At 42.6% G+C, this 18123-nt stretch overlaps 1 protein-coding gene across 2 annotated transcripts in view; it reads right to left on the reverse strand.

The window, feature by feature from the left end:
- Positions 1 to 594: 594 nt before the first annotated feature.
- The window catches only part of FAM149A (family with sequence similarity 149 member A), an 85620-nt gene continuing 68091 nt past the window's right edge, over positions 595 to 18123 (reverse strand). For both annotated transcript variants that reach the window (XM_069977708.1, XM_069977709.1), the window contains exons 10-14: positions 17266 to 17490; positions 15940 to 16063; positions 11576 to 11704; positions 7616 to 7694; positions 595 to 4622 (exon numbers count right to left, since the gene is read on the reverse strand). In XM_069977708.1, the coding sequence (XP_069833809.1) occupies positions 4549 to 4622; positions 7616 to 7694; positions 11576 to 11704; positions 15940 to 16063; positions 17266 to 17490 (631 nt within the window). In that variant the 3' untranslated portion in view covers positions 595 to 4548. The remainder of the gene's footprint in view (positions 4623 to 7615; positions 7695 to 11575; positions 11705 to 15939; positions 16064 to 17265; positions 17491 to 18123) is intronic.

The raw sequence follows: 18123 nt of genomic DNA on the forward strand, positions 1-18123 counted from the left end.
AGGAGGGGCGACAGAGAGGAGGGCCATATACTAAAATGGGATCACATAGAGTCAGCCTGCCCACTAAATGTGGGTGTAAAGGGGCCAATACAGATGTGCTGTTGGTAGAGATGGTGATGGTGAGTGTGGAGCCTAATATGTCTGTCTGGCAGATTCTGTGGATTCGTGGCCCGGAAAGGTTCTCACAACGGCCCAGGACAGATGGAAAAGAAAATGAAAAGGGAAGAACTCCGATCAGAGAAGACGTCTCCTGTAAGTCACCTGATGTAACTGTACTGTAATTTATATGGTGTACAGAACCTGTGTAGAGCTGAGTGTGTTGATGGCATAGTGGTCGGTCAGAGGAGGGGGGCCCCAATCAAAAGTTTGCTATGGGGCCCAGCCATTTCTAGTTACGCCCCTGCAGAGAGTCATAATAAAAGTATGGCACTGTGCTCCAAAGTAACATTCAGCTGTTATCTGTTTTCTGAGGATGCAGATAGAGTTAAATGTACAGTAGCAGGGCAAATAAAGGGCTAATAAAAAGAAACAAACAAGGGGTACAAAACCCCAACAATTTATTTAAAGTTTATACAGTAATAAAGTAATACAGAGTAATAGTTTTTGAAAAAGTCTTGACTAAATACATAAGTGACAATAATGTATAATATAAAAAAAGCAAATATTTTCCATACTTGAGTATAAAAATATCATTTGGCAAGTAAATAAAAGAATATACATTTTGTATGGACACACATTGATTAGGTAGTAAGAATAAGGGCATGAGAAAGAATCCATTTATTAAATATATCATTGCAAAATTGTAGGAGAATGACTTTACTGCACAGTGTGAATACTGATCATATTGTGTAACATTTGTCTGACATGCATCAAAGTATGGTCCTTGACCCAAAATTAAGCACAATGTACGATGTAAGAAAGTCCCCTAATGTATAACTCACATGGACACCTGGAGGCAGCATGAAAATAGCCTAATGGTCCTTTTAGACGGAACAATTATAGTTCGTATTTGCACGATAACGATCGCATTTGAGCGATAATCGTTCCGTGTAAACACAGTGAACGATCAAGCGACGAGCGAGAAATTGTTCATTTTGATCTTTCAACATGTTCTCAAATCGTCGTTGATCGTTCGCAAAAAATTCGCAGATCGTTCAGTGTAAACAGTCTTTCAACGATTTTACCTATGTGTGAGATAGGCTTAAGTGACCGCAAAACAATCGCAAAACGATTTTTCCCTACGATGTATCGCTCCGTCTAAACGCTGATCGTTATAAAAAACACATCGTTCATTCAAAATCGTTAATCGTGCGATCGGGCAAATTATCGCTCTGTCTAAGAGGACCATAAGAATTGCATGAAATCTGTATGAAAAGCCTACTTACTGAGGTGCTCACTCCGACCCTGTTACAATGTTACCTTGAGTCATTAGACCTGTGGTGGAAACCAAATTTGTGATGATAATACTAGTGCAAAAATGGACCTACAGTCATCTGTCCCTTATGTATTCAAATTATGTTATTGTAGTGAACTTTTACATTTTGATGAGGTTTTATTATTTCACAGTAGTAAAATGTGTTTGGAAAAATGACACGTGTGAATCCTACCTGAAACTGTAGTTTGGAAATTAAAGCGACTCTGTATCCACCAACCGACCCCACCAAACCACTAGTACCATCCGTTTGATGAGAGTAAATTCTTACTGGTCGAATTTTTTAAAATGCCCCTGGTGCCTTGTTAGAGCAAAAAATTATCTTATAATCTGTAGCAGCCCATTTTAAATGGTGTGGCCTAGAATGTCTGTAGCCCAGGTCTGCAACCCCTCTCCTTTTTTCCTCCCTTCTCATCATTAGGAACACCCCAGTCAGGATTTCTCTTAATTATCACTTGTCTAAACAGTGCACATGTGCTGTAGTGACACAGGTGCAGTTTAGATGAACAATGAATAGAGTCCTGCCTGGGGGAATTTCTAATGATGAGGAGGGAGGGGAGGAAGAAAGGAGAGGTGTCGAAGACCTGGGGCACAGGCATTCTAGGCCACACAAGTTTGACTTGCCTGATACAGATTTAGGGTACAAACCCACACACCGTATACACAGCAGATACGCAGCAAATACGCAGCAGATTTGTTGGTACAGATTTGATGCTGTGTTCAGTTACTTAGATATAATCTGCTGCGTTTTTGCTGCGTATTTGCTGCGTGTTTGCTGCGTATCGCAGCAGTAAATACGCTGCTTATACGGTGTGTGGGTTTATACCCTAAGACTTCATTTTTTGGTCTAACCAAGGCACCAGGTGCATTTTAAAAGACATGACCAGTAAGTATTTACTCTCATTAATCAGATGGTACTAGCGTTTTGGTGGGGTGGGTTAGTGGATACAGAGTCGCTTTAAAGAAAGTATGGTTCAAATTTAGTCCTGCAGCTATTTTCTGGTACATTTTTGCACAATTTTTTTCTTTTGCAGCTTTTTACTTTTCACACCTGCTCATAGTTATTGGCTTTAAATGCAGTCTGGTTTTAATGCAGCCACTTTTTTATGCAGCTTCTTGAAAATTAGCTAAATTTATGTACAATTTTACTAAACAGGCGGCATATAAACCACACAACAAAGTGCACTGGAAATTTTTTTTTCAAATTTGTGCAATTAAGAAAAAAGTGCAAGCTTAGAAAAAGGTGTGGAAAATATCACAAATGTGTGCTGGTTTTGGCATGCATATCGCTTAACAACAATTGCCGAAAAATATGTGTAATTAATTTTCTTAATTTCAGAACACCAGAATAAGTGACATGTCATGTTCCACGTTTGCACCCCTCATGCCATGTTTTAGAAAAAAGTGGATAGAGGGATGTGGCCTCTTAAAATAGCAGGAATTATAGCAGAAAACTATAACTGAAACATGGATAGTAAAAGATTTTATAGACTGGGGGCATCTAACTTACTCACTTTGAGCATGTAAAACTCCAGTCAGTATTAAATTCCCCTTATAGTATATTTAGCAGAACTAGATCAAAAAGTGCGACTGAATGAATTTTTTTACAGTAATTTACAATTATGATATTGTTCATTAATATATAAAAATAGATTCTGATTATAAACATTGAAAGTTAATGCCACATTTAACTGTATTGGACACAAAAAGCATTTTTTTGTGCCTTCTACAGCATTTTATAGTGCATTCCATGTAATAAGCAATACTTTACATTACTCTTTAGGGCTCATACATGCACAAACACATCCATTACATGGACTCATGGTCCATGTCACCAGTGTTTTATCATTATTCACCTGTGAAAACAAATTTATAGGATACATAGAGCTATAGATGTGCCAGCTCTGTGCCAGATCTTATAGGGAATCATTGGGAAAATGAAATATTTTTAAAATATGTCAGCATGAGTTTCTTTACATTATGTGCAGAAAAGGCATCTATAGTCCATCAATAAATCATGTCCTTATAAATCAGCCAGATGCATTCTTTTAGGCTATGTTCACACTACATAAAACTACGGGCGTAATTCTGGCCGCAGAACTACGGCCGTAGTTTTGAGGGGTGGAACATAGCCTTATTTTCAATGGGATCCCGGCCAGAGCATACATACATCGTATGCGCTCCGGCCGGGATCCCATGTGGCGCCGGAAAAAACTGACATGTCAGTTTTTTGCGGCCGGAATTCAGTGAATTCCGGCCGCAGAAAGACCTGTCAGTTCACACAGTGAAGCAAGCGGCTCCGGCTGCTTGCTTCACTGTGGGCTATGGGAAGCTCTGATGCGGGCACACGCTGATGCGCCCGCATCACCGCTCCGCGGGCGGAAAGATCACCTGGTTGGTACTTAAGTAGCGGCTGGGATGATCCCGGCTGAGGCCGGCCGCTCCGTGACCCGGCCAGGGTCACGGAACGGCCGGATATTCACAGCGTGTGAACATAGCCTTAAACTGTATTATGCCTCACCTCTCAATGTTTTTGCCCATTAAATTGAATGGGTCACGCTGTACTACATGATTATACAGTATTCTAGGTACTTCTGTACAAATATAAATTAGCAGGATAGGGGGTGACTCCTTAGATTTAGCTTTTAGCCCATAACCAGTGCACTTAATGCTCTCTAGCTATAGGATACTAAATAATGATGCATTCTTAGGCTATGTTCCCACTTTGGGAAAACATCAGGGAAGGCGGCCATCTTGTAACATAAACAGAGGCTAATCATGATCATTATTAGGGTCCCTTTATTTAATGAGACATTTAATGCCGCTATCATTACGTAGTGGGAACTTAGCCTTACATAAATACTCAGTATACAGTTACTGCATACACACTTTATAACTCAGAAGTGCTTAGTTTAATCACAAAGAGCATACAGTACGTGCGTAAAATTTGGGTCCGTACTGTAGCAGATATTTCTGCTCAACTCTCACCATGAAATTCACTCTATGCTTTGCAAAAGGTGAATTCCACTGTAAAAATCTGTAATAATGCTGCAAGCATCTGGCCATGGCTTAAAACATACAAAACACCACTTTCTCTTGTCCTTAATCAGCTCGGGTTAAGATGGCACTGGAAATTTTCTCCTTGAATTCGGTGGATTTCTCTGTAGAGATTTTGGTTGATACTGTGAACCTTTGAAAGAGATAAAATGGTGTATAAATGTATTGAAAGCACCCAATGCAAATTATAGATGAATTACTTTTTGGATTCATCTAAAAACTTTTTGATTTACATAATTTATTCAAGCCAGATGGTCTGATGATGGTAATGGGGAAAAAGGGTGTCTATGTGGTGACATCTGTTTCCCCAGCACTACTCACTATACAGCACAGGTGAAGTAAGCCCCAAAACACCAGCAGGTACTCTATATGGGCTCCATTTAACAAGCCTATAGACTGAAATATAAGACTGCAGAATCAATGTCATTGAGAGTCCCAAGGTATCAGCTCCAGATCTGGTGTTTTGTCACTACCAAGCATTTTTTCTGGAAGTTTTGAAGATCTGTCATTACAAGTGAGGTTAAATTACTGAAATACAGGTAGGTCACCAGAAGCTCTCCTGACTTCCAAGATGCCTGCCAATCTTTTATTATGTTAGGAAGACATCAGCTTCTCAGCCGCGATTGGCTGAGCATAACTGTTCTCAGCCAATCGCGGCTGAGCAGCTGGTGACGCAGCATAGGGGGGCCGGCATGAGGGACGGATGGAGCGGTTCGGCTGGCCTCCCGAAGACGACGTCATTGTCACAAGATGGCGGATGGGGGTCGACACGAATGCGGTAAGTATAATGCACCAACACTTCCGGGTCTAGTGTGGGTGGGGGGGGAACACAGGGAAGGGGGTCATTCACATACATAACACACATTACAAAGTTGTATAAATGATTAGCGCCGCACTTCCCCTTTAAAGTATTGTACTGCCCCCCAAAAGTTATACAAATTACCAATATACAATTATTATGAGAAATGCACATAAAGTGTTTTTTCCCCTGCACTTACTACTGCATCAAGTCTTCACTTCCTGGATAACATGGTGATGTCACGACCCGACTCCCAGAGCTGTATGGGCTGTGGCTGCTGGAGAGGATGATGGCAGGGGACACTGAGGGACACAGGGCACTGGAGGGACACTGAGCATCCCTCTGCCATTATCCTCTCCAGCAGCCACAGCCCGCACAGCTCTGGGAGTTGTGTCGTGACATCACCATTTTATCCAGGCTGTGAAGCCTTGATGCAGTAGTAAGTGCAGGGAAAATAAGTGTATATTGGGGATTTGTATAACTTTGGGGGGGGGGGGGGGGAATACAATACTTTAATAAAATTTATCGCCTTACTTCTCCTTTAAGGATTTTAATTGTTGCCCAGTAGTTAATCAGAGAAGCCCAAATTGTACTAACCTATCAATAATACATGGGTTTAGACTGATTTTACAGTAACCTTTTGGGGTATACATTGGTTGAATCCATTATGCATACTTCTGACATATGCCACTTATTGGCATCCTTCATACATTGGGCCCCATGTTTAGAATATGTATAAAACACAGTACACGTTTTCTGTCCGTATCCCCCTCTATAGGATAGTGATATTCCACAGAGCAAGCTGTGAATAACATCACCAGAACAGGGGCCATAATGATCCCCAAAATAATATAAATGACCCACAGCACTCTTTTAAATTCCATTCCAATTCCAATTTTATTAATGAGGGGAGAAATACATATACTTTGTGCCACTGGATTAACAACAGAGAGGATGGTGGCAAATACTAAGTAACCCTTTATTAACTTATACTACTTTACTATCTATTCTACTATCTTTCTTGTAGTTTATTATATTTCTAGACCCTGCTGCTTATATTTCTGACTCACTGTAGAAACCGAATAAATCCTGTAATCCCTAAATGGAACTTTAACCTACATCTTATAACAGAGAGGTCCATGTTTGTAATGAATAATCTATCAATAAAACTGAACTGTTATCAAATGTGCATGGGAGCCAAGGGCGACAGTATAAAGTCCATACTGATAATTACAGTGAAAAATATCATTAAAGGAAAAATAGATGAACTGGAAAACTTACTGATGGTAACCCATGGAGCAATGCATTGAATGAATGAATGAATGAATGAATGAATGAATGAATGAATTATAGTGCAATATACCTGTGATATATTGAAGCTGTTAAGTTATAATTCAATGTGTTTTTGATTTTAGAAAGATTAAATTGTACCTGTCATTACAACAAACTTCTGACATGTTATAGACACATGTCAGAGGTTTGTATTGGGGGGTCCGGGTGCTTAGACCCCACCGATCACTCGGTCCCTTCATCTCTGCTCTCAGTGCGAGGCTGCAGCAGACGGAAAAATAATGGGGTCCTATGGAACTTCCGGTAGACGTGATTGCCAGAAGTTCCATAGACTCCACTATAATTCCGTCCACTGCTAGTTTAGCAGTGAAAGTAGAATCGTCGGGGGTCTCAGTAGATACAAATTTCTAACATGAGGCTATAACATTTCAGATGTTTGTTGTAATAACAGGTACACTCTAAGACTTGGAGTATGGAGGGACACTTATCATCACTAATGATTTGTATCAATGTTCACCCAAAAGTGGTGTGCAATCTCTCTGGCTTCTTGGATGTGGCTCCCTAGGTGTTTGCAGCTGCAGATACTATAGTGCACCAATGACACTAGTAATGTCTTATGGGGAAAAACAAAACTTTGCACCAGGGGCACATCACTGACATTTATCGCTCAGACAAGGACTATGTCACTAACACTTGGCTCCTGGGTCAGGATTACATAACATGTACTTTACACTACAGCTCTTAGTAGAAATGAACTTTATATCAGAGACTGATGCATTGCTACCGCTACTACTGTGTTCCTCCAGAAAACAGGAAAAAAAATATTGTGTATTTTCTGTAGTTAGGCTTAGAAGTAACTGGTTTAAATGGATAACTACCAATACATGCTCATTGATTTCATTATTATGAAGGCTGTAAACGGGTAATACTGCATATTTCTTGTCATTTGACAGCAACTTTTTTAATTCATTGTGGAAATAAAGTCAAAGAATAATACAAAGAGAATAAAAAGAAAAAGAGATCAGTTGGTTTCTTACTTGTCAGGAAAGAATGCCCTGTCCATGTGTTGTTAGCAAAATCCAATGGGGTAAAAGATCTTCTGTGCGACGTCTCTGACTGGTGTAAAAATAACAAACGTTAATCTAACTGTCGACTCATATAGATAATAATTAACTGATAACTTTGTTATTTCCACTTTATACATGGTAGAGTTCATCTCATACACGCAATATAAACAGAAGCTATAGGGTTGATCTAAAAATAAACAACAATAAAAGCAGAAGTTTCTCAGCATGAAAGTCCTCATCCATACGTCATACTACACCCTTTCGTATCTCCTCTATATGCTTAGTGGCTCCCACTCTGGTGTTTACATGTGTTATGTGAATGGTTTATCTGAATGAATGACCAGCATGTAATGTTGCATTATGCATATGCACAGGACCGGCATCAACACAGGGCCTTCCCAGGCAAGTGCCTATGCCCCAGCGCTTACAGGGGCCCAGAGAGGGAGGGGTACTGGTGTTCTGATGTTCAGTCTGCCCACTGAAGTGCAGGATGAGCGCTGAATATCAGAAGACAAAGGAGACTGTCAGGATGGTATCTTTGTGGAGTGTGATGCGCCCCTCGGCTCGTGCTGTGCGGCCAAGAAGGCGCTGATTTTCTTATATTCTGTTTCTGTGTTTTGTTTTTGCAGTGTGTGAACACTGGTTTATCTGCTTACTTGGTTTGGAGACACACCCGACTGCACCTGCTGATTTCTGTCTGGCCATGTCAGGGTTAATCTGTGTTTTTGTTCTTGCTGTGACTGACAGGTCGTCCTGCCAGTGGATCTGTCTTGTTCTCAGGTGTCTGTGCTTGGAGATCAGGGGGATGGTCAAATTACGTTCTGGACAAGAACCCTGGCCTCCTATATAACTAACCCAGTCTGTGCTCTCATTGCTGGTTATTGACTTATGGTGGTTTTACACGGAACGATGTATCGTTCGAATTTGCCCGATAACGGTCGAATTCAAACGATAATCGTACGCGTAAACGCAGCGAACGATCAAGCGACGAGCGAGAAATCGTTGATTTTGATCTTTCAACAAGTTCTTAAATCGTCGTTGATCATTCGCAAAAAATTTGCAGATTGTTCAGTGTAAACATTCTTTCAACGAATTCCCCTATGTGTGAGATAGGCTTAAGCGATCGCAAAACGAATATTCCGTACGATGTATCGTTCCGTGTAAACGCCGATCGTTATAAGAAAAAAAATCGTTCATTCAAAATCGTTAATCGTGCGATTGGGCGAATTATCGCTCTGTGTAAAACCACCATTAGTCTCTGCCTGCTTTTATCTTCTGTATTTTTGCATTCCCTGATCTCTGCATTGCCTTATTCCTTGACCTCCCTTGCTTGCCGCCTGCCCTGACCATATTGCCTGGACTTTGACTTCGCCTATTGGTGTGTCATTTTGTACCTTTGCTGCCCGATTGTTATGACACGGACTTTGTACTATTCTTTATTGTTTTTTGTCTGTCTTTCTTGTCTTTGTGTCCCACTTAGCCAGTGCAGGGACCACCGCCCAGTTGCTCGCCGACATCTTAGGGCGGATTGTGGCAAGTAGGCAGGGACAGTGGGCTGGGTTCAGTATCAGGGCTCACTGTCTTGTCTTGTCCTCCTGTCTGGTTCCTGACAGAATAACCAGCCTTACTTTTTTTTTTCTCTCTCTCCACCTGGCTATGGACTCTATGATAGCTCTGGTTGAGCAAATGCAAAGTCTCAACCAGCTTGTTCTGGACCTTGCACAACGTGTGCAGCAGGTAGAGTCTTTGCATCAATCTGCAGCAGATCCTATATGTGGATGCATCCTTGAATTAAAAAGTATAGAAATGTCTTTAAAATTTTACTAGAATGAACCACAAGTGTCCCTCTTTGGTCATCCAAAAAGTTTGGAGGTATGCTAAATACAGTAGTGCTTTTACTTTCTTGCTGTGTCTACCCTATGTTCTTTAGATACAGTGTGTGGATTTTACTGTTTAGTTGACTTTCACCACTTTTCCCTCAATGGTCAAATGGGCTGGAATTTCACAGCAAAATGGGAGTGACTGCTAGGCTCAGGTTCTGTGATTAGGAGTCCGAGGGGAGAGGGGGTGATAATGAAGCTCCCAATCACACCCCCTGCGCCTGGCATTCACACCACCTTCTGCAGTAAAGTTTTCATCTGACTCTGTATGAGTACACAAATGGGAGGACTACAAAAGTTTAAAAAATAAATAAAACAAAGTTTGTAAAAAATATTTTAAAAAATGATCCTCCAACCTCCCTCCCCATATAAAACAAAATACCCACTATTTGTTAACATATTTGGTGACAATAAAAACTACAGGTCACAGTGCAAAAATTGGCCCCAATCAAGTAAAAAGCTTTTAAAAAATCTCAGTCAGAATATGGTGATTCAAAGAATTATTTTAATAAAATAATTTTTTTTAGCAGTAAAACATCACCTGCTGATTACAAGTTTTACTGCATGCTGAATGACTGTATTTTTATTTTTTGATCTTTCAATGACTTTCAATCTATACATGTATTTTTTTCTCTTCAGTTTTGCATGGTATTTTATGGTAAAACGAGGGGTACCACTATGTTGTACAATATCGTCCAATATTACAGATGTAAGCTGTAATGATGCAGGATATTACAATGTAAATGCTTCTTCCATGCACCTTAAGGGGTGCTCCAGCGTTGGGGGCACTTTTTTGGGGGGACCGGGGAGGAGGTGGCTGAAATAAAAGACGTCCACTTACCTCCCCGGTTCCAGCAGCAAGTCCCGCATCACGGCACTCCGGTGCTCGGTTCACGGCCGCTTCGGGGTGTCTGACGCCGCCCGAGACGCTGCGTCTCAGGGCCGCTCAGCCACTCAGTGAAGGAGGCGGGATCCGTTTGAAGTCCGCTCGGATCCTGCCTTCTTCACTGAGTGGCTGAGCGGCCCTGAGACGTAGCGTCTCGGGCGGCGTCAGACACCCGGAAGTGGCCGGGAAACAAGCACCGGAGCGCCGTGATGCGGGACCCGCCGCTGGAACCGGGGAGGTAAGTGGACGTCTTTTATTTCAGCCACCTCCTCCCTCCCCTTTAGCACCCCTTTAAGGCTATTTTCACACTGCATATGAGTCTGGCCGCATTTCATACGCCGCCATACATGTGCGGCTGAAACTACGGGTGTGGGAAAAATAGACATGCGGCCGGATGCGTACAAACAGCGAACATATGCCGTAGTACAGTTATGCTTCCCTAGCTTGTTTCGAAGCGATCTGAGGCAGGTCATTTACTTGGAAATCTTCGCCCAGCCCCGTAAACCACACAGAACCTTTTGGATCGAAAAATCAAGTTCAATTTGGCTGAAATAAGTACTTCGTACGGGACCGCATGGAAATCCACGGCCGTGGGTTTCAACATTTCCGTTCTTAAACAATCGTCTTGTTCATTTTTCACGGCGCCGCATACGATCCTGCCGTAAGCTTATACGTAGTGTGCACTGTGCGGGCGTATATTGTATACTTTCAAGCGAACGCATCAACCTCAAAACTATGTGCGTATATTCGCAGTTCGCACTACGACCGGAAACATACGCAGTGTGAACATAGCCTTAAGCTCAGTGAAATTTGTAAAAAAAACACATTACACTTCTCAAACTGCACATTAGGTGGCGCCACTAGATCGTTTTATACATGCAGAACAAAGCAGACATTACATGCCAGACTGGTATCTGCTAGTTCTGTCTTTCTAAAAAAAAAAAAAAAAACTGTTTCACATGACTTCTTTTGCATGTGTTCTATATTACTGTTTGCAATGTCAAAAACACAGCTGAATATCATATTTGCTTTACACAAGTTATCTGAAATTACATGAAAATGTAAGGAAACAACATAAATTCCATTTGTCTGATGTGGTATATGGTGACTAGAGCACTATCTTTATTTTAAGCAACCAATTTAAATCTGAAAACACAAACTTACTCTGAAGGTGTGGGTTGTGTTGGGTCTTGAAAACTGTTCCATTACTACTGTCCTCTCACGCAGGGGTCGCCGCCCCGTGGTGTCAGGTACTGCACTAGATACCCGGCTATGTGGTTGCTTTGCTCTGTTCTGTTGGATAGAAATAAATCATTAGAGTTGGACATTTCCTATATTGACAGAAAGTGCAACACGACTAGTTTTAAAGATTGTGACTATTGTGACTATACAGTATATCAGAAGTACTCTAAAGTTTACTTAAAGGAGAAGTCCAGCCAAAATTATTTTTTGATATGTTATTACTTATGGAAAGTTATACAAATTTCTAATGTACATTAATTATGGGAAATGCACATATATGGATATATCCCTTAATTTAGTAGATCATGGAGTGTTAGAATTCTTTCAGAAACAGTGACGTCACAATGAACGGTGGAATTCCTATTGAGTGTTCAGCAGGGGGCGCTCTATATGTAGAAGTCTATGGGACTTTATTGTGTCTATGGATGTCTATGTAAACTAATGTAATGTTATACAACTCCGAAGAAGTCCTGCCAAATACGTCTTACAGTGCAACATATGAATCAAGGAACAACAAAAGAGATTGCACAAATGGATTAGAAAAATATAACAGAAATCTTTATTAAAAATTATGAATTGATAAAATTACAGAGTGTATAGTATGGGATAAAACACAGAGGTCAAAACCAGGCGGGGAGGAAGATATCAGCGTGGTATGTGTCCGTGAAAACCCAATTAAAGGGAACCTGTCACCCCCCGTGCCGGGGTGACAGGCTCCCGACCCCCCGTTAGAGCCCCCTATACTTACCTAATCCCGCCGGGTCCCGCTTCTGGAGGTGGTTGGGTGATGAAGATCTCAGCCGCTGCAGCCCGGCGCGTGCGCTGAGAGATGAGTCCAACATCCATAGAGAATGACAGGAGAGTCCAGCGCTCCGTCCAGGTTCCCTTTAAATTTAGTGGGTGAGGTAATTGTTATTGCAACAGCACCATCTAGTGGTCACTAATGGTATGGAAGCTTTAAGCCAAATACACAAACCCAGGGAGGTGACTAAAAAAAAATTCCTTGGCTACAAAGAAAATCACATTGAAGAAGAGGGGGGCTGTAATCCCAGTGAAAGTATTGGAAAAAACAAACAAACAGTGAAATCAATAAATTATATCCATAATCCAAGTAACTTAGTGAACACAAAAAAAGACCACACTGAGATCTTACCACCCGCCTAGCACAAAAGCCCGACGTATGTTTCGCTCACTTCGTCAGTAGCTAATGGACTTAATTCATTTACCACAGATATATATACACACACATAAGGAACACAGACGCATTGTTGGTATACACCCAAAATTAGTTCAGAGTAACTTGAATTACTTACACTGGCAGTGCTTAGGCTTGTGAGTCTGGCGTGCCAAGATGGCGACTGTTCACAGCAGGGAGGAGATTGTTCTCCCAATGGCTGATGGTATTAAAAGAGGAGGAGAAGGGGATATGACGTATTTTGGGGCTGTCTCCGCTATGTTATCGTGTTATTACATATGCAGGAGCGTCCCGACGCCGCAGCGTCGTGACGCAACTACCATGTGCGGCCCGCGTCAGCGTAATGACGTATCCAAGATGGCCAAGAGCGAAACGTACGTCGGGGTTTTGTGCTAGGCGGGTGGTAAGATCTCAGTGTGGTCTTTTTTTGTGTTCACTAAGTTACTTGGATTATGGATATAATTTATTGATTTCACTGTTTGGTTTTTTTTCCAATACTTTCACAGGGATTAACCTGTGGAGGGGTTGCATACAGCCCCCCTCTTCTTCAATGTGATTTTCTTTGTAGCCAAGGAATTTTTCTAGTCACCTCCCTGGGTTTGTGTATTTGGCTTAAAGCTTCCATACCATTAGTGACCACTAGATGGTTCTGTTGCAATAACAATTACCTCACCCACTAAATTTAATTGGGTTTTCACGGACACATACCACGCTGATATCTTCCTCCCCGCCTGGTTTTGACCTCTGTGTTTTATCCCATACTATACTCTGTGTAATTTTATCAATTCATAATTTTTAATAAAGATTTTTGTTATATTTTTCTATTCCATTTGTGCGATCTCTTTTATTGTTCCTTTATGTAATGTTATGTACAGTGTGCTTTATTGAATGAATACATTTATGGAATACTTTGGGGAGCAAGTGTCCTTGCTCCCCAAAGTATTCCATATATGTATTCAATCAGTACATTTGCAGGGCACCGAGCAGGGAGGGAGAGATGTGCCGATGCATCTACCTCTCCCCTCCCTCCCTGCTCGGTACTGCCGCAGCCACCTGTACGCAGTACTATTCCCCCATCATCTGCTCATAGTGTGAGCAGATGATGGGGGAATAGTACCAGGGTCGATCGCCATCATTGGTACGCCTGCCGATCCGCCGCATTCCCACCGCCCGCCGCCACCACCCGCCCGCCGCACTGAGCTATATACACTGAACTACTACTCTCATCACCTGCTCATAGTATGAGCGGGTGATGGGAGTAGTAGCTGAGTTATGCCTATCACTTACATGATGCCGCCGCTGATGCCGCCAGGCGCAGGGGGAGCCGCTCATCACACAGGAGCGATCATGCCCCCTGCGTTCCCCCCTCCTCCTTCTTCCGGGTCCGGCAAACTTCCCCCTATCCCGGCTGACTCCCCGCCTGGCCGCCGCTCTCACATACGGGGTCCCGGTGCTTCCTGGTGTCCCCGGCCGGTACGTGTGGCATGGTCAGTGCAGACACCAGGAAGCACCGGGCCAGGCGGGGAGTCAGCTGGGAAGAAGGACCCGGACCCGGAAGAAGGAGGAGGGGGGAACGCAGGGGGCATAATCGCTCCTGTGTGATGAGCGGCTCCCCCTGCGCCTGGCGACATCAGCGGCGTCATCAGGCAAGTGCATAACCCAGCTACTATGCTGGGAGTAGTAGTTCAGTGTATATAGCTCAGTGTGGCGGGCGGTGGCATGGGGAGTGCGGCGGATCGGCGGGAGTGCGGCGGATCGGCAGGCGTACCAATGATGGAGATCGCCCTGGTGCTATTCCCCCATCATCTGCTCACACTATGAGCAGATGATGGGGGAATAGTACTGCGTACAGGTGGCGGCGGCAGCACCGAGCAGGAAGGGAGGGGGGAGGTAGATGCAACAGCACATCTCTCCCTCCATGCTCGGTGCCCTGCTAATGTACTGATTGAATACATACATGGAATACTTTGGGGAGCAAGGACACTTGCTCCCCAAAGTATTCCATTAATGTATTCATTCAATAAAGCACATTGTACATAACATTACATTAGTTTACATAGACATCTATAGACACAATAAAGTCCCATAGACTTCTATATATAGAGCGCCCCTTGCTGGACACTCAATAGGAATTCCACCGTTCGTCGTGACGTCACTGTTTCTGAGAGCATTTTAACACTCCATGATCTACTAAATTAAGGGAAATAGCCATATATGTGCATTTCTCATAATTAATGTACATTAGAAATTTGTATAACTTTCCATAAGTAATAACATATCAAAAAATAATTTTGTCCGGACTTCTTTGATTGAAAGCATAAAGTGCCCCTGGCTTTTAACATATTATAGAGCCACATCAAGTTTGAACCAGTTAGTGTTGTTTAGACCCCTATTAGGGCCCATTCACGTGTCAATTCTTTGAGCAGAAAGGAGAGTAGGCCTCCTATTGAAAGAGATGGCAGGTGGGATTCAGTGCGGAGTCTGCGGGTGGTGGTTCAGAGCAGAATCTCCACGCCAATTCCGTAATGTGAATGCGCCCTTAATTATTAGAACAAGCCAGAAGAAGCAGGTTACTGTGTGCTTAAAGCGGTTATCAAAGCTTAAAAAAAATTAGCGGTTTCTTCCAGAAGAACCACCACTCTTGTATTCAGTTTGGGACAGGTGTGGTGCTGTTTAGCAAAAACGTAACAGTGTTTTTTCTAGCCCTGGATTACCTTTGAAATCTTGTGGCTTGCTGACACCTCTGTCCAGTTGCAGGAGTTGATCACCATTCGATATCTTTGGAGCCTGCCTTCTGCAATTAGACAGAGGTTGCAGCAAGGTAGGGAGAGAAGTGCTTAGCTGAATGCTTCTCCTAGCTTATTCTAATGATCTGTGGAGGAATGAACACTCCTACCAATCAAAGCATTTGACATAACTCTGTAATTAAAGTTTAGTGAAATGACAGGGACTTTAGTTTTACGTTCATCCACTTTGTATCAGGCTGTGTTCATATTTGCATATAATCCACCTGACGACAATACATTTACACAGCCTTGTGATATTGGGAGAAACATAAACAATTGAATGAAACAAGAAAACATTATCATACAGCAGAATGTCGAGATCCGGGCACTGAAATGTGTTGCTCTACTGGTTCTACTGAGTTTATTGGTGGTAATTTATTCCTGATGGTCTGGATGGATGGCGAGGACAGCCTGTCTAGTCCAGTGTATCTGTAACAGGTAAAGAAAATCAGAATATTACTTATACATCTACACTAGAGACAGACAATAATCTCAGAGACACAGTATTTTTTAAAATTAGGATTGCACTAAACCATCAGAATGCTAGTAGATCCTCTGATGGGTCTTGCATATTACACTAGTTATGGGTCTCATGACTTTAGTATTATAGAGTCCGGTCCACAGAACCAAGCTCCACAATTCCAAAGTAAACCCATTCCCTCCCTTCCCCCACCCAACACATACCTTTTTCCCTGGCATTGACCCCAAAGAATCAACACTCAGACCTTGATTGGATTAACTTGGCCACAGCAGCCAATGTATATTAACGAAATACACACATAGATATATATATATATATATAAATAGATACACACCCAAAGTCAACCATAACTTACATAACTATATCTCTAATAATAACTTTTTCCAGATAAATATATAACCACTGATGACAGAAAAAAGGGAAGGTCATTGAAGCTACAGAATCTGGCGTCTGACTTGAACGTGACCCAATAACCAACACCTCCAGCCGCCCACATACTGGCTCAGAGGCACCACCCCAGATTTCTTGGCTACTATGCCTTCCACCAACTCTCCTGTGTTACACCATTTTGAGAGCCCCAAACTGCGCCAGACAATTGAGGTGGAAGGGTCATACCCTACGATGCCCCTCTCATCCCTCACCAATTTAACGACCAACTTCAGGGACCTCCCTTGCCAATGACTGCCATGATACCATGCATGCACCCACTTTGCAACATGACGCTGTGACCAATCCACCTCCCCACCCCACCCCCGTTATTATCTCCAATTCCACCATTAGCCCCTAACTAGCATTGCGTTAAAACAAGGGAGGGAGAGTGGGAACGCTGTACTACTACCGCCTAAAATGAGGCTGCAGGCGGGAAACCAGGCGGATTTATCAACTAGTCCCCGTCTCTGGCTGCAGGTCCACCCAGGCCTTACCTACAAGCCCCCAGTCTGCCGGGGCCTACACATAGGCCTGCTGCTACACTCTGGCCCTTGTTTATTAGGCAGTGTGGTTTCTCAGCACCTGTTATATTATACAGAGGCAACAAAACCACTTCCTACATCAGTAATTTTCCAATTTTCACCAATAGTGGAAAATAAAACCATCTTTAAGCATGCCTCACAGATATACTAAGAACTCCACGATCCATGCACATACTCACAGCTTTGTACCCCTGAGGACCTCATCACTGTAAACATTGGGTGTCTTAGAACGCAATGGATCTAAGGTAAGAGCAGGCAGTCTACGCTGAGTAGGTGTCTTCCTAGAAGGAGTTTGGAGAATCCGAGAAGATGAAAAAATACTGTTGTCGCTCAATCTTCCAAGTCGATTCCGTGCAGAGTTTAATACTCTTGGTACAACAGATAAACTTTTATCTTCCTGTTCACTTCAAATAAAAGAAGAGAAGATCATTTTCCTGCATGTTATTCAAGAAATGGTTTAACTAGTGAAGGTATGGTGCATGTGACTGAGCATTGTGTGGTTTCTACATAAACTAATTTATAGTTGGGGGAATTATATTACTGTACATCACTCCATTACATGCAAATACCTTGACCTAATTTTACAGACAATTTAGGGCCCTATTACACGGCCGATTCCGACGATTATCGCTCTGTATAATAGAGAAAGTGATCAACCGATGAAACGATCATCAGCTGATAATTTCTTGAGGCCCTGACCTAAAATCATCGGGTGTTGGGCGCGCATTTCTACGTGTAATAGTGTTGCACAGCCCAAGACTGACGACTGAACAAACAATTAATACATTACCTATCCACACTCTCGGCCAGTGATTGGCTGAGCAGCCTGTCAGTTCAGAGACTGCTCTGAAACTGCAGCTGCCAGACCGGGAAGCATGCAGAGCGCAGGAGTGGACCGGGAAAGTGGAGAGGTAATTTATTAACTGTTTGGGCAAGGGCTACATGGACATCGCTAACAATGTCTATGCAGCCCTTGCTAAACGATTATCGGCCGTGTAATAAGTACCCTTACTTTAGGGACACTATATACTCTTTCT

This window comes from Dendropsophus ebraccatus, chromosome 7, assembly GCF_027789765.1.
Source record: "Dendropsophus ebraccatus isolate aDenEbr1 chromosome 7, aDenEbr1.pat, whole genome shotgun sequence".
Lineage (NCBI taxonomy): Eukaryota > Metazoa > Chordata > Amphibia > Anura > Hylidae > Dendropsophus > Dendropsophus ebraccatus.